Source organism: Apis cerana, linkage group LG8 (genome assembly GCF_029169275.1).
Source record: "Apis cerana isolate GH-2021 linkage group LG8, AcerK_1.0, whole genome shotgun sequence".
NCBI classification, from domain to species: domain Eukaryota; kingdom Metazoa; phylum Arthropoda; class Insecta; order Hymenoptera; family Apidae; genus Apis; species Apis cerana.
In genome coordinates, this window is record NC_083859.1 from 11,694,580 (window position 1) to 11,712,322 (window position 17,743).

General features: G+C 25.4%; 1 protein-coding gene across 6 annotated transcripts in view; it reads left to right on the plus strand.

The window, feature by feature from the left end:
* Nucleotides 1-17,743, plus strand: part of LOC107999995 (trafficking kinesin-binding protein milt) — a 28,618-nt gene that overhangs the window by 5,933 nt on the left and 4,942 nt on the right. For 3 of the 6 annotated variants that reach the window (XM_017060102.2, XM_028667749.2, XM_028667750.2), the window contains 2 exons: nt 4,845-4,949; nt 5,663-5,767. Coding sequence is in view for 5 of the 6 variants with exons in the window: in XM_028667749.2 (XP_028523550.2) it covers nt 4,845-4,949; nt 5,663-5,767 (210 nt within the window). In the remaining variant the exon portion in view is untranslated. Of the gene's footprint in view, nt 1-2,413; nt 3,238-4,844; nt 4,950-5,662; nt 5,768-6,783; nt 7,093-9,768; nt 10,882-17,743 lie in introns of those variants that run through there. The other 3 variants (XM_062078991.1, XM_017060101.3, XM_017060099.3) reach the window with 3 other exon arrangements.

A 17,743-nucleotide genomic window follows, 5' to 3' on the forward strand; every position in this document is an offset into this window, starting at 1 on the left:
TCGAGTAATTCGGTCAAGAGTTCGGTCAGTTTAAGAAAATATGCAATTACATTTCTTACATCAATGCATAAAAATATATAAAAAAATATATTCAGATTGATTTATATATTATTTATTTAAGTTCGTCCTGTAGTGTTTTTTATCTATCTCTCATAATCACTTTGAGGATAGAGCTTGTATCATTGTCAATTGCTTGAAACATCCTGACAACTTTGATAAACAAATAATTGGCACAAGTAATTGTAAAAAAAAATTATTTGATATTTGATTATATGTAATAAAATATAATAAAATATAGTAAAAATATAATAGATGAAAGTAAACTGTATAAATGTGACATTAACGTTAATGATTTGATTAAATTTCTCTTATTAAAATTGGACTCTTGAAACGAGATATATTTATGGGATGATTTAATGATATACGTCATCTATATTTTTCTTTTTTTGCATTTATACTCTTTTATCAAAAATCTTATCATTTAAAATCCGATTTTCTTTATTTATTTTACTGTTATCTTTATTTACTTTATCTAATACTTTAACTATACTAGTATATTAATCATATACTTTAACTAAGTTAGTTTTTGTTTAAAGAATATTTTGTTTATTCTATTATTCATCTATATTATATTCTACAATTATTATTAATTCGTTGTAATTTTTGCAAATGTTATAAATTATTGCTTTTCAATCATCGAGTATCATTTTTAATTTATTTGTATTTATATTATTAATTTGGAATATCAAGAAATTGTGCCACTATCTTTTTATTATTAATCCCGGATGTATTTAAAAATAAGTTATTCTCAAGTCTAAGGTCTTTCTACTAAATATACATTGCAATACATTCACAATGCTTGTACATTATATAATTTATTTTAAACGGAAGAAATGTTTTTTTTCCAAAAATGATTAAAAATAGTTTTTAACGACTTACCTGCTTTTCTATAGATATATTTTTCCAATTATAAAAAAGGATCACGATTATAAACAAGCACAAAATAGCACTTTTAACTTTCAATTTTTAATAAAACCACTGAATTCGTTTAAATAATTTAAATAAAAGTTCTGGAATAAAGTTTATTCCCGCGAAGGAAGTGCTCTAATCTTTGCGAACTCAAAGAAGAAACTATCCTCTCCGTTCTCGTGAACGAGTATTTTATGGTGTGGTCTGTGCACCTCCATGGTAAACGACATTCTCCGCTGGCAAATGATGATTACTTTTCTCGGTCATTATCATCATCATTATCGTTAAGATCATCATCATTATCGTCGTCATCATCATCATCATCATTATCATCACCATCACCATCATCATCATCATCATCATCATCATCACCATCATTGTCTTTGTCATCGTTATCTATTTTTTCATTTATAATCATTCGTATAATATTTCTTATCATCTACGTATAATAAATCTTTGTGTCGTTTAAAAAAAAAAATTGACGAAACGATAATATATTTCTACATGTGAAGAAACGATTTATGATAACGACGATGACAAAGAAATTTTTATATATCGATTTTATGTTGTGAACAATTTTTATGGATTTTAACATAGATCTGAAATGTATTTGAAAAATTTAAATTCGATATTATATTAATTCGAGGTAAGTTGCAACGATCGTTAAGCAATGTTTTGAATATCTGAAACGGATACGGTGTTTTGAATCAGCTGATGAGATAATTTTACAATTCTGACGGTGATGCCGAAATAACCAACGTACTTTGTTACGTGGCTTCAAAAATAACCGACCTATAAAGGGTCGATCACTTAACGATCTCCTAATATATTCAAAATCTATTTATTTATAATGCACAAAATATGAATTAATTAATTAATTTATTGCTGAATGAACTGATTAAAAGATAAGATTTCTTCTCATTTAATTTCATTTAAAAGAGGTCAAGAAGGAGCAAGAGAGAGATATTTTCAATTTTACTCGTTAAATCGATATATAAAAATAGAATAAAAAATTTTGATCTTTCGATACGAAGTCCAAGTCTTTCATAAATTATTTCAATAAGATGACTGAAAAATAATTTAAACTCTTGAATAATTTAAACTTGAATTGGTTTCAACTATTTTATTTATAGTGATAATAATAATAAAAAAAAAGAATTATGATTTTGTTGTTAATAAAATTTCTGAAAATTATATTTAAAATATGTAAACATCATTTGTTCAGATGTTTAATGAAAATTTGCCGACTTGATTTTTAAATTTAACACGTTTGATTATTGTATTGAATAGAATTATCGTTGAGATGAAATAAAAAAATAAGAGTGAAACTGTCGAGAGTAAAAACTTATGGAAATCGATATTTTTTTCAATTGATCTATTTGGGGTTCGTAAAGAAACGAGATTGGCTACAAGCCAATAGATTTGTGCTATTTTGTTCCGTCTGTCTAAGCGCTAAGATCTAACCCGACTCGCGAATTCGTGTGATCGTTTTCTCGACTCTCCAGAATTCTGATTTCACTAGTTTTCTTTTTTTCTCTCTTTCTCTTTTTTTTTTTTTTTTATGTAACAATGCAATATCTATCTAAAAAATAAACTATCGGTTGTGGTACAAAATTTTGATAATTTTATTTTCTTCTGAAAATGTCAAAAGTGTTTTGTGGAATTATAAATAATACTTATATTTATCAGTTATGAATTTATAAATTATGATTATGTGCGCGTGTTCCATCTTATTAGTGTTAATATATTCGTGTTTATAACATTATACGTGTTTTTTTGTCACTTCTGTTTTTTTCTTTTTTTTTTTTTTTTTTATGGTGAAAAAATAAAATTTCGCATTTTTTTCCCCGAATTATAAAAGTTCTTATTTAATGTTTATATAGTTATGTCATTCGTTATTTATACAGTTATGTCATTCCTAGTAATACATTTATAGTATATTCGTTGCAGATAAAATAACACTTGTAACAGACTAAACTTTTAAACAAATGTAAAGATGATATAAATATGTTAATAATTTATATATATGAATAAATAAATAATAATACGATATACGTGATAAAAAAATTTCAAATATAAAATATTAAATATTCAAATGATTGTGTTGAAGAAAATACAAAAAGCTATAAATAAAATGAGTTGAAATTAATTGATTGGAATTAAAGATTATGTACCTAGGTAGCAGTGAACTTAATCGGCCCAATGGCCCTGCAAAACTTAAGAAAATTCTTGAAAAAAAAGAAGGCATTCTTAACAAATGGAGAAATGGTACGAAATTTTGTAAAACATTCATTTCAATTTTCTCTTTTAAAATAATATTATTTTAATCAATCTTAAATTGCATTTGTTTATTTTGTTTTATAAAAAAATTTTGAAAAATATTCTCGTTATATTTTACGATGATATAAATGATAGCTTTGTTATCGAATGAGATTGAAATATATATGTTTTATTTCGCGACGACACCACTAGATGGCAGCACTAACAACATTATATAAACTTATAAGTATTTTCAAAAATTAAAATATAATGATAAATGTTACTTTATTTTTTCTTTCTTATAAAATGAAACATACTTTTCTATGGACAAAATTAATATATAAAATAATATATAATTTTTTATATTTTATATAATTGAAGAAAACATATTTAAAATATATAAAAAATGATCGTAATTGATAATTCAATTATTTACATTAATTAATATTTTACATACAGTACATATTTAAATATCTTAAATATTATCAAAAATGGAATCATTAAAAATAAATGTTTTCAATTGAAATAATTGTAAATTTATAATTAGTATAATCTTACATTAAACTTTATTATTATAACTTATTACATAAAAAACAATCAGAGATTCGTTTATATATAACTGTTTTATATATATTCGTTTATATATATTCGTTTATAAATCACAAGAAATTATAAACTTTTATAATATATATAAACTATATCTATTCATCATGTCAATAATTTGAATCCATTATTTAATTTATTTTCAGATTACATATAAGGCGTATATATTTGAAAATTATTTTTTTTAATTCTTATATTTACCTGCATTGATACCATTGAAACAGAATTTGAAAGTTTCTTCCTATTTCGTATCATATTGAATCATATTAAAAAAAGATGCATTGATTATTATATCGGTGTATAAAAAAAATAAACGAAAAAATCATTCACTCTATTAATTACGCACATTATTGCTAGCAAGCATAGTTGTCTATCAGATTGAGCATTGGTATAAGTGGCTTTGTATTTCTAGTTAATTTAGCTTGACAATATGCAGTAGAATCGATTACGCCAGTGTTTCTCAAATTACAGTTCTCGTTGACAATGAAAATTCTTTTGTTACTTCGCAATTTCATTTCTTTCAATATTTACGCTTCAAATGGATTAATAAATACAATAAACATAACGTTCATGTTAAATTTCTTTTTTTTTTCTTTTTTTTTTTTTTTTTCAAAATTTTCTAATTGAATAATTTTTAAAAAAATTAATGTCTTTTAACGAAAGTTGTAAAACTCATAAACATATTGTAAAACATTATAAATGTATTTTGTGAAAGCGATATAATAAAACGATAAAATGGAAGAATTTTTAGTTAACGGTAAAATTAAAATAAATATTTCACTAAATAAATACTATATAATAATTTTTAAATACTAAAAATTTGCATGTGATATATAAAATTAATCGTTGACAATGAAAATTTAATATTAAGAACAAAGTATCATTGATACATATATAACAAAATATAGAAAAACAAAATTTTAAGAGAATTTTTTTTATGAAAAATAGAATTATTGAATTTATTAAAATAAATTAATACCAATAACTAATAAATATGAAATCAAATTTTGTAGAGGTCTGCAGTGGAGGTGAATTACCAGAAGTTGAGATCATCAGTTTGCTAGAAGAACAAATACCTAGGTACCGTTTGCGAGCTGACACTCTTACTCAATTCCAAGGTAAATATAAATAATAAATAAATAAATAAATAAATAGGACATAAAATGTGTATGTATATCATTCAGCATTTATATTAAATATGTTAAATCAAATGATATTTAAATTTATATTTTCACGAATATATTTATATGAAAAAAAATCTTTATTATAGATAAAGTTGTAAACAAAAATATTTAAATTATTTAATATAATTTATGTATAATATTTATATGCAATAATATTGTAAAAAAATACAATACAAAAATACAGTATAAAAAGATTAATTTACATTTCATTATATTAAATTACATTAAATGTATGTAAAAAGATTAATTACATTAAATTAAAAGTTACTGCGAAATGCATAAAATAAATATACATATTACAAAATTTTGATAGAAATTAAATTCAGTTTCTTTTTCATGAATTGTTTTTTAAATTCTTTATACACATATTTAATATATGCATAATATTTTGAAACAACGGTATTGATTGTTTCAATTATATATGCTATGTAAATTAGAAATAAACATTCAATAATTGTGTTTAAAAAAGTATTCAAAATTATTATTGGTTAGTAAAAAAAATGTTTTTTACAATTTTTGTTTCTAAATTGGTAGTTGTTTTATTACATTATTTTATTTCAATATCATCGCATCTATCATTACATTTAAATGTTAAATTTATTATAATTTTTCATCATATGATATTATTTATTATTTATTGTTTATAGGATACGAAAACGCTGATTGGTTCATTCCATCACCGGCCCTAAAATCTGTCGACACTGATTTGAAATTATCGCCGGACCAAATCCGGGAGACTCTTAATTATTTTAGTAAGTAATTATTTATATCATTTTGCTTTTATTATTTCTTCACTATTTCTCTCTCTCTCTCTTTATATATATATATATATTAGATAAGTCTCACTTTATATTGGTAAGTATAATTTATTATTATTATTTTATTTATATATTTATATATTTTATATAAAATTTGGTAATATCATGACATATTTGGTATATGATGATATACCAATACTAATAATATAATATATTAAACTCATAATATAATATAATAAATAATTTAATAAATTCATAATTCATTTTTTTATATATCTAATGTAACGTTAAAAACGATTTATAATCAGAAAATAAACGCGATTTAACTCTTAATTTTCAAATATTTCATCTCAGAATTTCTCATAGAAAATTGTAGTTATTTATTGTCATTATAAATCATACTTTAGTCATTTTATTTTTTTTATCGATAAGCTAACAATTTAAACGATAAATTTTTACCTTTATCGTTCATTTGTTATCGTTAAAGTGCGATAATATTCTTGAATGTTTTATTGTTTGAATACTTTATTTTCTGTTCTGTTTTTCAAGTTTTTGCTTATAATCAAATTGTTTAAAGAATTGTCTTCTTTCCACTATTTATTGGTTTTTTATATCATAATATTAATTTTTAATAAATAAATTTTATTAAATTTTCTTACTTAAAATATATGTATATTTCTTTTTTTTTTAAAGTCAATAGTCTAATATTTCATATATAAACGTATCTTTTTTTCCTTCTAAATCATGTATTGTTAGAAAATTATATGATTATAATAGCGTGTTTTATAACTCATATTACAAAATTTGAAATATTTCTATTTCTTTATCTATTTAAATAATAAAAAGATAATATTTACATATTTTAAAATATATTTTTTTCTTATATAAAATATTATTTTATATTTTTGTGATAACGAGTCATGTAATTAGGCGCTCTTTTCTCGAATATCCAATCATAACAATTTTCCGGAAGAATCCTCAACCAATCAGAGCGCTTGACCCAGCAGTGCTGCTGGAACTTCCATAGTCCATAGTGTATTTTAGTCGCCGCTCGTCCTCCACGTTGGAAGGACGTTCTGCGTCTCCATTATTATATTGTGTATATATTAAAAAAAAAAAAAAAAAAGAAAAAAATAAATAAAGAATTTGTCTAATCATTTATTAATCAAAATAACATATTATCTTCATGTTATATTTATCGAATACTCTAAAAGTGATATAAATCTTGTAAAGTGACAATTATAAGTGAAGTGTTAATATATTTTCTTTTTTTTCTTTTACAAATTTTTACTCATGATGTATAATTTAAAATCTATCGCGTAGGTTTTTTTTATTTATTACAACATATAATATTTTTATATAATTTTATACATAAATTATACATAAATTTGATTTGTTTCATAAATATTTTTCGTGAAATAATGCTACAATGAAAATTCAAGATACTTTGTTTATTAATAAATTTTTATGATAAATTAAAGATTAAAATAGGAAATTTGTTACAAAATATAATATTAACGTGCTACTGTTATAAAAATTAATAATATTAAATATGTGAATAAAATATTTCGTTAATGTTTTATTTTTACGTTAAAAATGTTCGTTATCAAATTTTTATTTATCTTTTGTAATAAAATATCTTGTATTTATGTACGGGAATATAAATAGAAAATAATTTTCCGATTTAATTTAGAGAATTTTTTAAAAATTAAAATACTAAAAGATATGTGAAACTATTATATGATTAGGTTAGGTTAAGATGATATAAAAGTAACATTTTTATTTAATTGATGAGATAAATTAATATATGCTTTTTTAATAGTGATTTATTAAAATTTTAGAGAATATATTTTAAAAAAATGTTTTTTGTAAAATTTAATTATGTAATGAAAAATGTTTTAGAAATGTGGATTCTAAAACACATTTGGATTGAGTTAGGTTAGGTTCGTAAAATAACATATTTTATTTAAATTTTACAATAAAAATTAACATAAATTTATAAAAAATTATGTTAATTTTCGTCAATATCTGTAGTAGAATTGTGATTTAAATCAAGTTCAAATTCACTATTATGATATAAATAATATTTTTTTTATACATCGATTTCATAATAATATATTTTATTTTTAAAAATTTTTTATTTGAAATATTCATGTTTTATAATTTTAAATATTTAAATTTTATTTCTCATTCTGCAGCAAATTCAGTATCTATAGTGGTATTATCATTATTATATAAGATTGAGACATTTTTATCTCCGTAAATAAATCATTGTTAATATAATACATTTCAAAGATATTTTCCTATTTAATTGAAAATTATTTGTTTTATAAAATTTAATTAAATCACGTAATTACAAATTCATCTTAAATAATTTTTATGCATATACATATATTTAATTATTATTCGTATAAAATTTGAATGAAAAATAATAAATAATAAGTGATACTAAAAAAGCTAAAATATATTATATTATATTCTAAAGTAGAATCAATTATAATTTTTTATTTTTTTATTTATTGAAGAAAAAAAAGAAAAAGAAAAAAATCATTAGATAAATATTGTAGATGATAAAATATTTTGTTTAGTAAGATTAATAATTGTGCAATTTATTAAAATGCTTCACGAATATGGAGGTCATTTTCGTGATTTGAGTGCTTAAGTGGAAATATAACGTATTGTTAGTTGCATTAATCAACGTATTCTTTCGCTCCGATTATTTTACGTATTTAAACATTTTTATAAAGAAAAACTTTAATATACATTACGATACGAATCGTTACGTTCTATCATGAAAATAATATTCTTACTTTCACGTCAATTATATTTGATGAACACATGTTTAATACAACTAAAATAACAATAAGCTTGTTTTTATTTACATTTTAAATATATAAAATATTAATATTAAATAATTTTTTAAAAAAAGTAGAGTTATTTGACATTCATTTAAATATTTTTTTATAGCAGTAAAAATTGAAAATACAATAGAGAAAATAACTTAATCGATAATTCGATTCATTATTAAATAATAATATGAATTTTTCAAATTTTATATTCAATTTTCCCATAGAATTATGGAATAATAATTAAGCAATCAATTAAGTCTCTTTTATTAAAAAAAAAAGCTATATAATTCTTTAGGTATTTCTTCTCTTATAGTTCAACGCTTTCTCATAGAAATAATATGCGAATTAAGTACTACCCAGAAAAAATACGATAATGGTTTATTGTTTTCAAAACTCTTTGACAGAATTTTTTCACATCAATTCATTACTTTCATTTTAATCGATGGATCATAATTAATCAACATACATAAAAATTTTTCGTTATATGTTCAAGTTTTTTTTTTTTTTTAGAATTGCAAAAATATATAAAATTTATGTTATAAAATTCGTGCCAATATTATATTCTTTAATTAGTTTAATTCATTAAGTCATTTTTAATAATAGGATAATAGGATAATAATCATTGATAAAAATCATGATTTGTCTCTCAAACTTCAATCTTTTATCCCTCGCATTATATCAGACATTTATTTCCATCCCGAAAATTTTTTTAATTTTTTAATTTTATCACAAAAATATACGTATGTAAAATTCTTTTACTTTATTATTTATCTCGTATCATAGCCTCGTATCACATCGGAATTAATTTTATCACGATCATAATTAAAATTATATATTGTTTGATTCGCAATAAGTTAATAAATTTATCAATCGATCGAGTTGAACATTGGAACTTCCAATCGATTGTTTTCTTATCGATTTAAATTTTTAAAGAAATTCTTCGATTTATTTTCAATGTCTCGATATTCTTCTTAAAAGACGGGCATTTCATTTATTTTGATAAAGTGATAAATAAACAATATCAATCACTGTATTATCAATAGATATTATAGAAAAAAATTAACATTATTTCACGAAAATTATTTAACCTTGATTATTTAACATTTTTATATACGATATAATATTATATCGTTCCTAACGATCCAGATATATTGTATCGAGTGAAAAGAGAAATTAGAAAAAAATTAGTTACTCGGAAAGGTCGACAAAAAGAAGGACAAAATATAGTGATATGTGCAGTGTTTTTATGAACAGAAGTGTGTGAGCCTCGATCGTTTAGAGATCGAGCATTTGATTATGGGGACATGAGTAACGAGCACGGTCGCGAAGAATATTGGAAGAAATTGAGCGACAAGTTTGAAGGATCTTCGTGCACAGAAACAAAAAGATATGAAGGGGAAGAAACGAAGGAGGATGATTGCTCGAGAAGAACGATTAAGAAAATTGAAAATGTGCCGGTTAATCGAGGATCGATTAAAAATTTGTCGAGGTGCCGCGCACAAGATGTCACGATTGTCGAGCAGCCGGGGAAGCGATTCTCTTGCCAGAGAACGATCGAAATTTCTCACGACAATTTTCTTTCGAGAAGCAACGAAAGTTGTATCAATGTCGAGAGAAGTTGTTCGTGGGAAAGTGAGAAAAACGTGGATGGATATCCTAATCTGCAGACTATATGGAATTTGAAAGATTCCTCTTTGGAAATTGAAAATTATCCCGGGGACGACGAACGATCGTCGAAGGGAATTGGTGCGGTGGAGGGGGAGGATTGGAAGCGAACGAGCGAGGATCCGTCGGAAGTTTTAAACGAGTATTCCATCGGTGGAAACAGCGAGGCGAGTGGCTCCGTAGAGGCGAATGTATCGCAAACTTGTTTCGAAAAGTTAGAAAAACACGGGAATCGTTCTCCTTGGAAATTGGAAATAAGCTCCCCGCGAACCCCAACATTCGCCAATTTGGCCTTGAGCGTGTCGTACGCCGGCTTGGACACTTCCGGTTTCTTCGACGTTGAATCCTCGAGAAAATTCGAGGATGATTCATCGGAATTGTGGGAGGATTTCAGTGTGGTCGAGTGTCTGGAAAGCAAGTCGTCTTGCGACGAGAGCACGCCGGAAGAACGGGTGGAGGCGTTGAAGGAAGTTTTGGCGGAGAGTGATATCCACGAGGGGGACGGGGTCGTTTCGGATTTCTTATTTCACGTTGCCAGAACAAAGTATGGAAAGATTTATATCAGGGTTATTAGAACGATGCTTCTTAATCGAGGTAGGATATCGATAATTTTTTTTTTTACGTCGATTTCTTTCATCCTAACTGCGTGAGTCAGTGACAGAGGGGGGAAAAAAGATATTAAATGAAAAATACGACTGACGTAAATCACTCAGATGTTTAAATGATGTCCGCTTTTGAAAATGATGATCGATGAATCGCTAGGGACAAGTAACATAAATATAATTTTTAATGTCGCGAAAATCTTTTTTCGATTGGCGTAGCAGGAAATCAATTACGTTCTTATGTCGAATGCCCGGGAAGAAAGGAAACGCGATTTTTTTTTATTTTTAAATCGATGATCTAATTTTCGTTTATCTACCTTCGTTTAATTTTTTTCGTTTGGAATTCGTTGATCGAGTATCTTTGTAATTTTTTTTCTTTTTTTTTTTTTAATCAAAATTATATTTAAAAAATAATAATTTGCATTTTAGGTATCAACGTGTAATATTACAAACTAATCTTAATAATTAATTAACATAACAGGTATTATAGCACTATCTATATTATGAATTCTGGAAATACGTATATATGAATATTCGATTATTTGATTATAAAAGTATAAAAAAAAAATTGCAAAAGAAGCGAAAATATAGTAATTTTAATTCCAAGGTAACGTGGCACAGAATTTTGGTAGATTACTATTAATAGTACGCCCGGACAAGCTAATAAAGCTTGTGTTAAAATTTTTAAATGATTCAAAAGAGAAAAAAATCGTAATAATTAAATTATATTTGTTAAATCCAATATCGGATATTATTATCGTTGCCGTATATTAATATATTTGACGGATTTAAAATTATCAAATTTTTTGTCAATTAGTTTAATAAATTCCAGAAATAATATTGATAATTTGAGTAAATCGATTCAATGACATCGTAATAGATATTGTCAATAATTTGGGATGTGATTAATATACGTATAAAATATCATAAATAATGCATATATTTAATACTATATTATATACGTATGATTGTATTACTTGGATATTCTTTCACATTTTATGATATAATACTCTCACAATTCAATAATTTATATTGAAATGCATTTCTGTTCCAGTTAAATTATTATCATGTATATTTATTTACAGTCTTTAAATCTGACTCGTTGGACACATACAAGTCTTATATAACTTCTAAATAGTTTGCTAAACTTCTGCAACTGATATTTTAGATTTTACTTTTCTAAATAAAATTAAAAGTTTTAGGAATGTTATAAAAAAATTTTTTATTGCTTTGAAACAAAATTTAACTAGTACTTCATATATAAATGAAATTTATTTGACATTCATCAGATAGAAAAACTTTTATCGCTATAAATTTTCCACAATTTAAATTTCCCTCTTGTTACATTGTACGCATCTATGCCCGCGCAGCTTGTTCTGACAGTTATGCGACATGGCGCCGGAGTGATTTTGTCGTGCATTTCGTTTCATAGTTTCTTCATATTTTTTAATAATTAGAAGTAATACCTTCTTAATCTTACTTGTATAAACTATCAATCAGTGTTTTAACTAGTGATTACGAGAACAATTGATCGTTAAATTTTAAGAATTTCAAGAAAATTAGTGAAATGTACCCGGTAGAACCTCTGACGTCAGAGGCAAAAAATTAATGTGCTGAATGGTAAGTATTTATTTTAAAATTAAAATAATTACTTCAAATAATACGTGTAAAGCACAATCAAATTTTAAGCCCGTTTGCTAGTTATAGTTATTAATTTTTACAATTTTATTTTACCGTAAAATATACTTGGACGATGATTCCTAAATTTTATGGTTCATTTACACAACAAGTGGAATATTGACAAATTACGAAATACAAATATAAATAAATATAAATATGTAGAATATTTTGATTAAGTTGTTTCTTTATAAAATATCTGATGGTAAATTTTTTATTGTTATTTCTATCTTTTTTTAAAATAACGTTGCTACGTAACCCTCGCAACGTGACGCCATTTTTAAAAGCTTCAAACTTTAACCCCTGATGTTTACTTACATTTTTCTTCGCTAGCATGTAATTAATTAGAAATAGTTAATCTCTATTACGATTATATAAGATAACAATAAAAATTTTTTAATTAGTTTTAATCAACTTATTTTCATATTCAATAATGATCAATTTAGTATATACACATAATTTTATATAAAATATTTCTAAGATATAAGATATTATATTCAAATTATTTTCATTTCTTTTTTATTTATATTTGTAGTAATTATTTTTACGATATCATTACTATTTTCGTTTTATGACAATAATGTTAGTAATGAATAACCTAACGCGTATATTTTAGAATTAAAAATAATATGAATATTTACATAATTTACAAATTTTTCATTATAATAGTATAGTTAGATTAATGTTTAATGAATCGTAACAAACGTTAGAATATTATTTGAAATGCAAATGTTTTTGAAACATTATACAAATTTTTAAATTAGTGTATGTTATGCATTATGTGGTTACTTAACAATAATTTCGTATCGTTATTTACAAAAAAATCGCAGTTATTTTATTCTTTCTGTGTAAGAAATAAAGTTCTTCAATCCCTATATTGTGTAATATCTAAAGATTTAAATTTTTCTTCAAATGAATTTTTTTTTTTTTTTTTTTTACATTAAATTATGCGAATAATTACCTATATTATGCGAATAATACCGATTCATTAAAAGAAAATACGTAAAAAGATATCTTCAATTTCGAGATTCGTATTGGTGGAATATTATCGATAAAATGTAAAATTAATCGCATATGTAAATGCTGTGTTGAATCTCTGTTCCTATAAATAAAAGATGAGAGAGTAACATAGTCTCGGTTTATCACTTCAATGCTCTACTCTTATGCAAGCTTGAGCTCGCATGGAAAAATCAATAATCACCTGCGACGTCTCTGTCTAAGATGTTACGTCAGAATTTTTTGCGGTTTTGATTTTGATTCTTGCATCAACGAGAATTGTTTTTATTACTAAATATATCTTTTTTGTCTTTTTTTTAACTTTCACTTTCGAATAATAAATTTTCTTTCTTCGCTCGCCACGATTCCTTTCGGGTCGTTTCGTCCAAGTATATTTTATAATTCCAGGGCCTTCGTAATCGATAAAACGTCAAAATTGTAATAGCGAAATTTTCGAATTTTTGAAATTAACAGTTTTACAGATAGTTGTAGTAAAAATTGAACGAAATAAGCGAGCTTTAAAGTTTTAAATTTATTACTAAGAATTGTTAATTTTACAAATGATAAAGATATTTCACTATTAAATTTTCTTTATTAAACGATTATAAAATATTCTTGCTGCAATAGATATTCTTTTTGTATAATGATGCTTCGAAAAATGTTCATTTATCGTTAGAAAATATGTACGGCATCGTTCCATTGGGTTCAGGAACCTTTGTCCAATTTTCAAAACACGAGTCGCAATGCGGGTCAAAAAACGATCCATGTCAGAGCTTATCTAATTATCGTTATATCCGATCGAGTATTGCCAAAAGTGACCCAATCGTCGAATCACGAAGGTTAAATCTAATATCAGATCAATTTAACTTCGAAATGCGATAAATTTATTTTAAATAAATGTTAAAAATTTAGTTAGTTCAAATTACAAATTTCAACATCTTTTCTTGTATTACTAAGTAAAAATATTTGCACTCTGTATCTGTATAAATAAGAATTTTTTTATAGGAAACAAGTGTCATCGTTTTGTTGATTTTCAATTAAGGTTACGCAACTGTATATTTATCATGAACAAAGAATAATATCTCTTGTGTACGCACATGTCACGTACGTGATATTCTCATTATTATTAATTCTTATCTTTGCGAACTACGTATATTCGTCGAGCCTCGTGAAGAAAGATCGTACGATTTCAATGAACTTTTGAATGAAACTAGAGATCGATGAATACACATATAACTTAAAAAAAAAAAAAAAGACGAACATATTTCGAAACACCATTGTAGAAATGTAATAATACGAAATTGAAGATTCTTAGAACGAAGATAGATGGAAAATAAAAGGGTAAAATCTGCACGTGTACCTATAGTTTTGAGAAAGAATTTAAATCGAGAAAGAAAAAGAATTGTAACGAGTCGAGATCGGAAGCAAAAGCGAAACGAGAAAAAAAGAGAGAAAGAGAAAGAGAAGGTCCTGGAGAATATGTGCCCATTAATCAATAAATACAGCTAACAAATCAGCCATTGCTCCCGATCCTCCCTGGGTTCGTGGCCGATCCTGGCGGAGGAAGAAAGAACCGTTTCGAACGATACGCTCCTGGAGCCGGAAGAATCTTCCGACCAGGAGCAACAAGATCTCCAAGAGGATGATCCTTACGAATACGACGAAGACATCAGACCCACGAACGACGAGGATTTGGCGGGGAACGAAAGTTTTCTGGATGGGAATTGCCCCACTTCCTCTAGGATACCTGCACGTTGCTGGGGATGTACCGATTGCACCGGATTACACACGCCGATTTTCCTGTTGGCTTCCTCTCCAACAGAGCCGTCTTGCACCTGCGTTTCCTGTCAGTAATTCTCCCGTGTCAGGACCAAATATTGAAATGGCTTGAGCTTTTCTTTATTCTTTTTCTTTTTTTGTCATTCACTTTTTCAAAATCGTTTTTTTCAATTTTCAATTAGAGCAATCTATTATTTATCCAATAACGCTACTGAAAATAATTAGTTCTTTGATCATTGGATATTATATTTAGTTGGACGTTTTATACACTTGATTATACTACACACACTACAAGCGATGGGCAAAATTTAATGGTTGAAGTTACGAGTAAAGTTACTTTTATAAAATTACTTCGATAATTTATCGTTTAAAAATTTATTGATAATAATTGTGATGTCGAAAACGGGCGAAATTATATGAAAAGCGGATCGAGTATAATATCCGTTGAATAAATGTTATTTAAGCATTTTAATAAGTAGATACTTAAAATAACTTTATTCGAAATTTTTAACTAGTTATTTTTTCAACGGGTTAATGCCCCAACTCTGCACATTACGATGTATATATTATTCGCTTTCCTTTTCAATAAGTTGGTACACGTATGCACATATACTTTGTTTCAAGATTTTTCAATATCGAAATAATAATTCTGAAGAAGGAAAATATTGTGTGTATATATATCTGAATATTAAAATCATACGTAATTATTTGAAATTCGAGATACGATACGATCTCAATATTTTATTTAAATTTCTAATAATAAAATTGTCATTAAATATATATATATATATAGTATGTAATAATGCGTAATAACGTTTTTAATTGATCTTGATTGAAATTTATTTTCATATTTTTCTCTGTCTAATGTATCGATAAACGGTATTATTTATTTGCATTATATGTATTAGAAATTGTATAATAAAAGATTTAGTAATCTTTTATTATCTTATCTTCGCTATGATATAAACATATACGATATATACGTTATGCAATGAAATCGGTTGCATTGTTTTAAGAAGTATATCGGAGAAAAATTGTTTGAGAAACTAACGGTGAGGGCAGCATCGTGAAATGGCGAAAATACGCGTCGCTTAGGTCGCTTTTCACGGGAACGATCGTGACTCACTTGCGTGCTGTGCCCACATTTCACATTTTCTATTTGTTTCTTTACCGTTTGATCTTGACCTTGTGTGCTTATATCCTACGATGAAAGGGTGAAAGAGCAATGTCATTTCACCAGAGTTCACGCCCAACTTCTTTCAACCTTCTAATTTTAAACTCCATTCATAACCTTTTTTTCTTAAAGGTTATAAAAGTTTTTTTCTAAGAACTTCTTATGCTATTACCAATTTTATGCCTTTTTTCCCATATATGTGTATATGTGCAGAATATAGTCATAAAATTCTCCAGTGTGAAAGATAAAAAAATTTTCATGGATAAATTTATTTTACTAATAAAGAGATTTCAATTTGAAATTTACGTTTTAAACAAATATTAAGAAAATGACGAGCAAAATGTTTTACCTTGTTTTTGAATTTTTCTTCAAATTAAACGCTATAGAACAATAATTTATTTTGTTCCTCGTTTATTTGATATGCATTATGAGTCTTCTATAATTAGCGTTAAGTAATGTGGGAGGAAAACAAGGATATTTCTTATTTTGGTTTTTATTTTTTAATTGTTACATCAAATGTTTAACGTTGAATTTGGATGTGGATATTTTTACTTTGTAACACTTTGCGTTACACGTTGTAAAAATGAATTCTTAGTACATATCTTTACATCAAGTTTCCTTTTCAAGAAAAACAACTTGGAAATTCAATCCGGTAAATGGCTTTTACTTCCATTCGATTTATCCAACTGTGTACAAATAGAATTCTCATATTGCTCGTGTTTACAAAATATGTTTATATTTCGTTCATCTTATTCTCGGTGCAAATATTATAGATTCTCATCTTATAGATTTTACTGGATTTATGAGAAAGTATAAAATCTTTGGATTAAAAATATGTTTTAAATTATATTGCTTGTCATATCGTAATTAATAAAAAGATTGCGTTATTTGGATAAAAGTGTTTGTTTCTCGTACAATTTTATTTTCGGTCACCTTGTTATAAATACAAAGCACCGTATCTTAAACATATTTCACTTTACGCCATCAGAAACATCCAATCGCATGCGAGTAATCAATGAATGAACAAATGTACGATATTTGTAAGATATGTGTACGATATGGATTTTTTGCATTTGTAATTGCTTGCAATCGTCGAGTCGTTAACTATACAAATACTGTAATACTAGTCGAATAGAGATACAGTACGGTGTATATACTAGATGAAATTTCAAACTTATTTTTCTTAGAAACGAAATCTTATTCGAAAAATATTTAACGTTCTATTTAA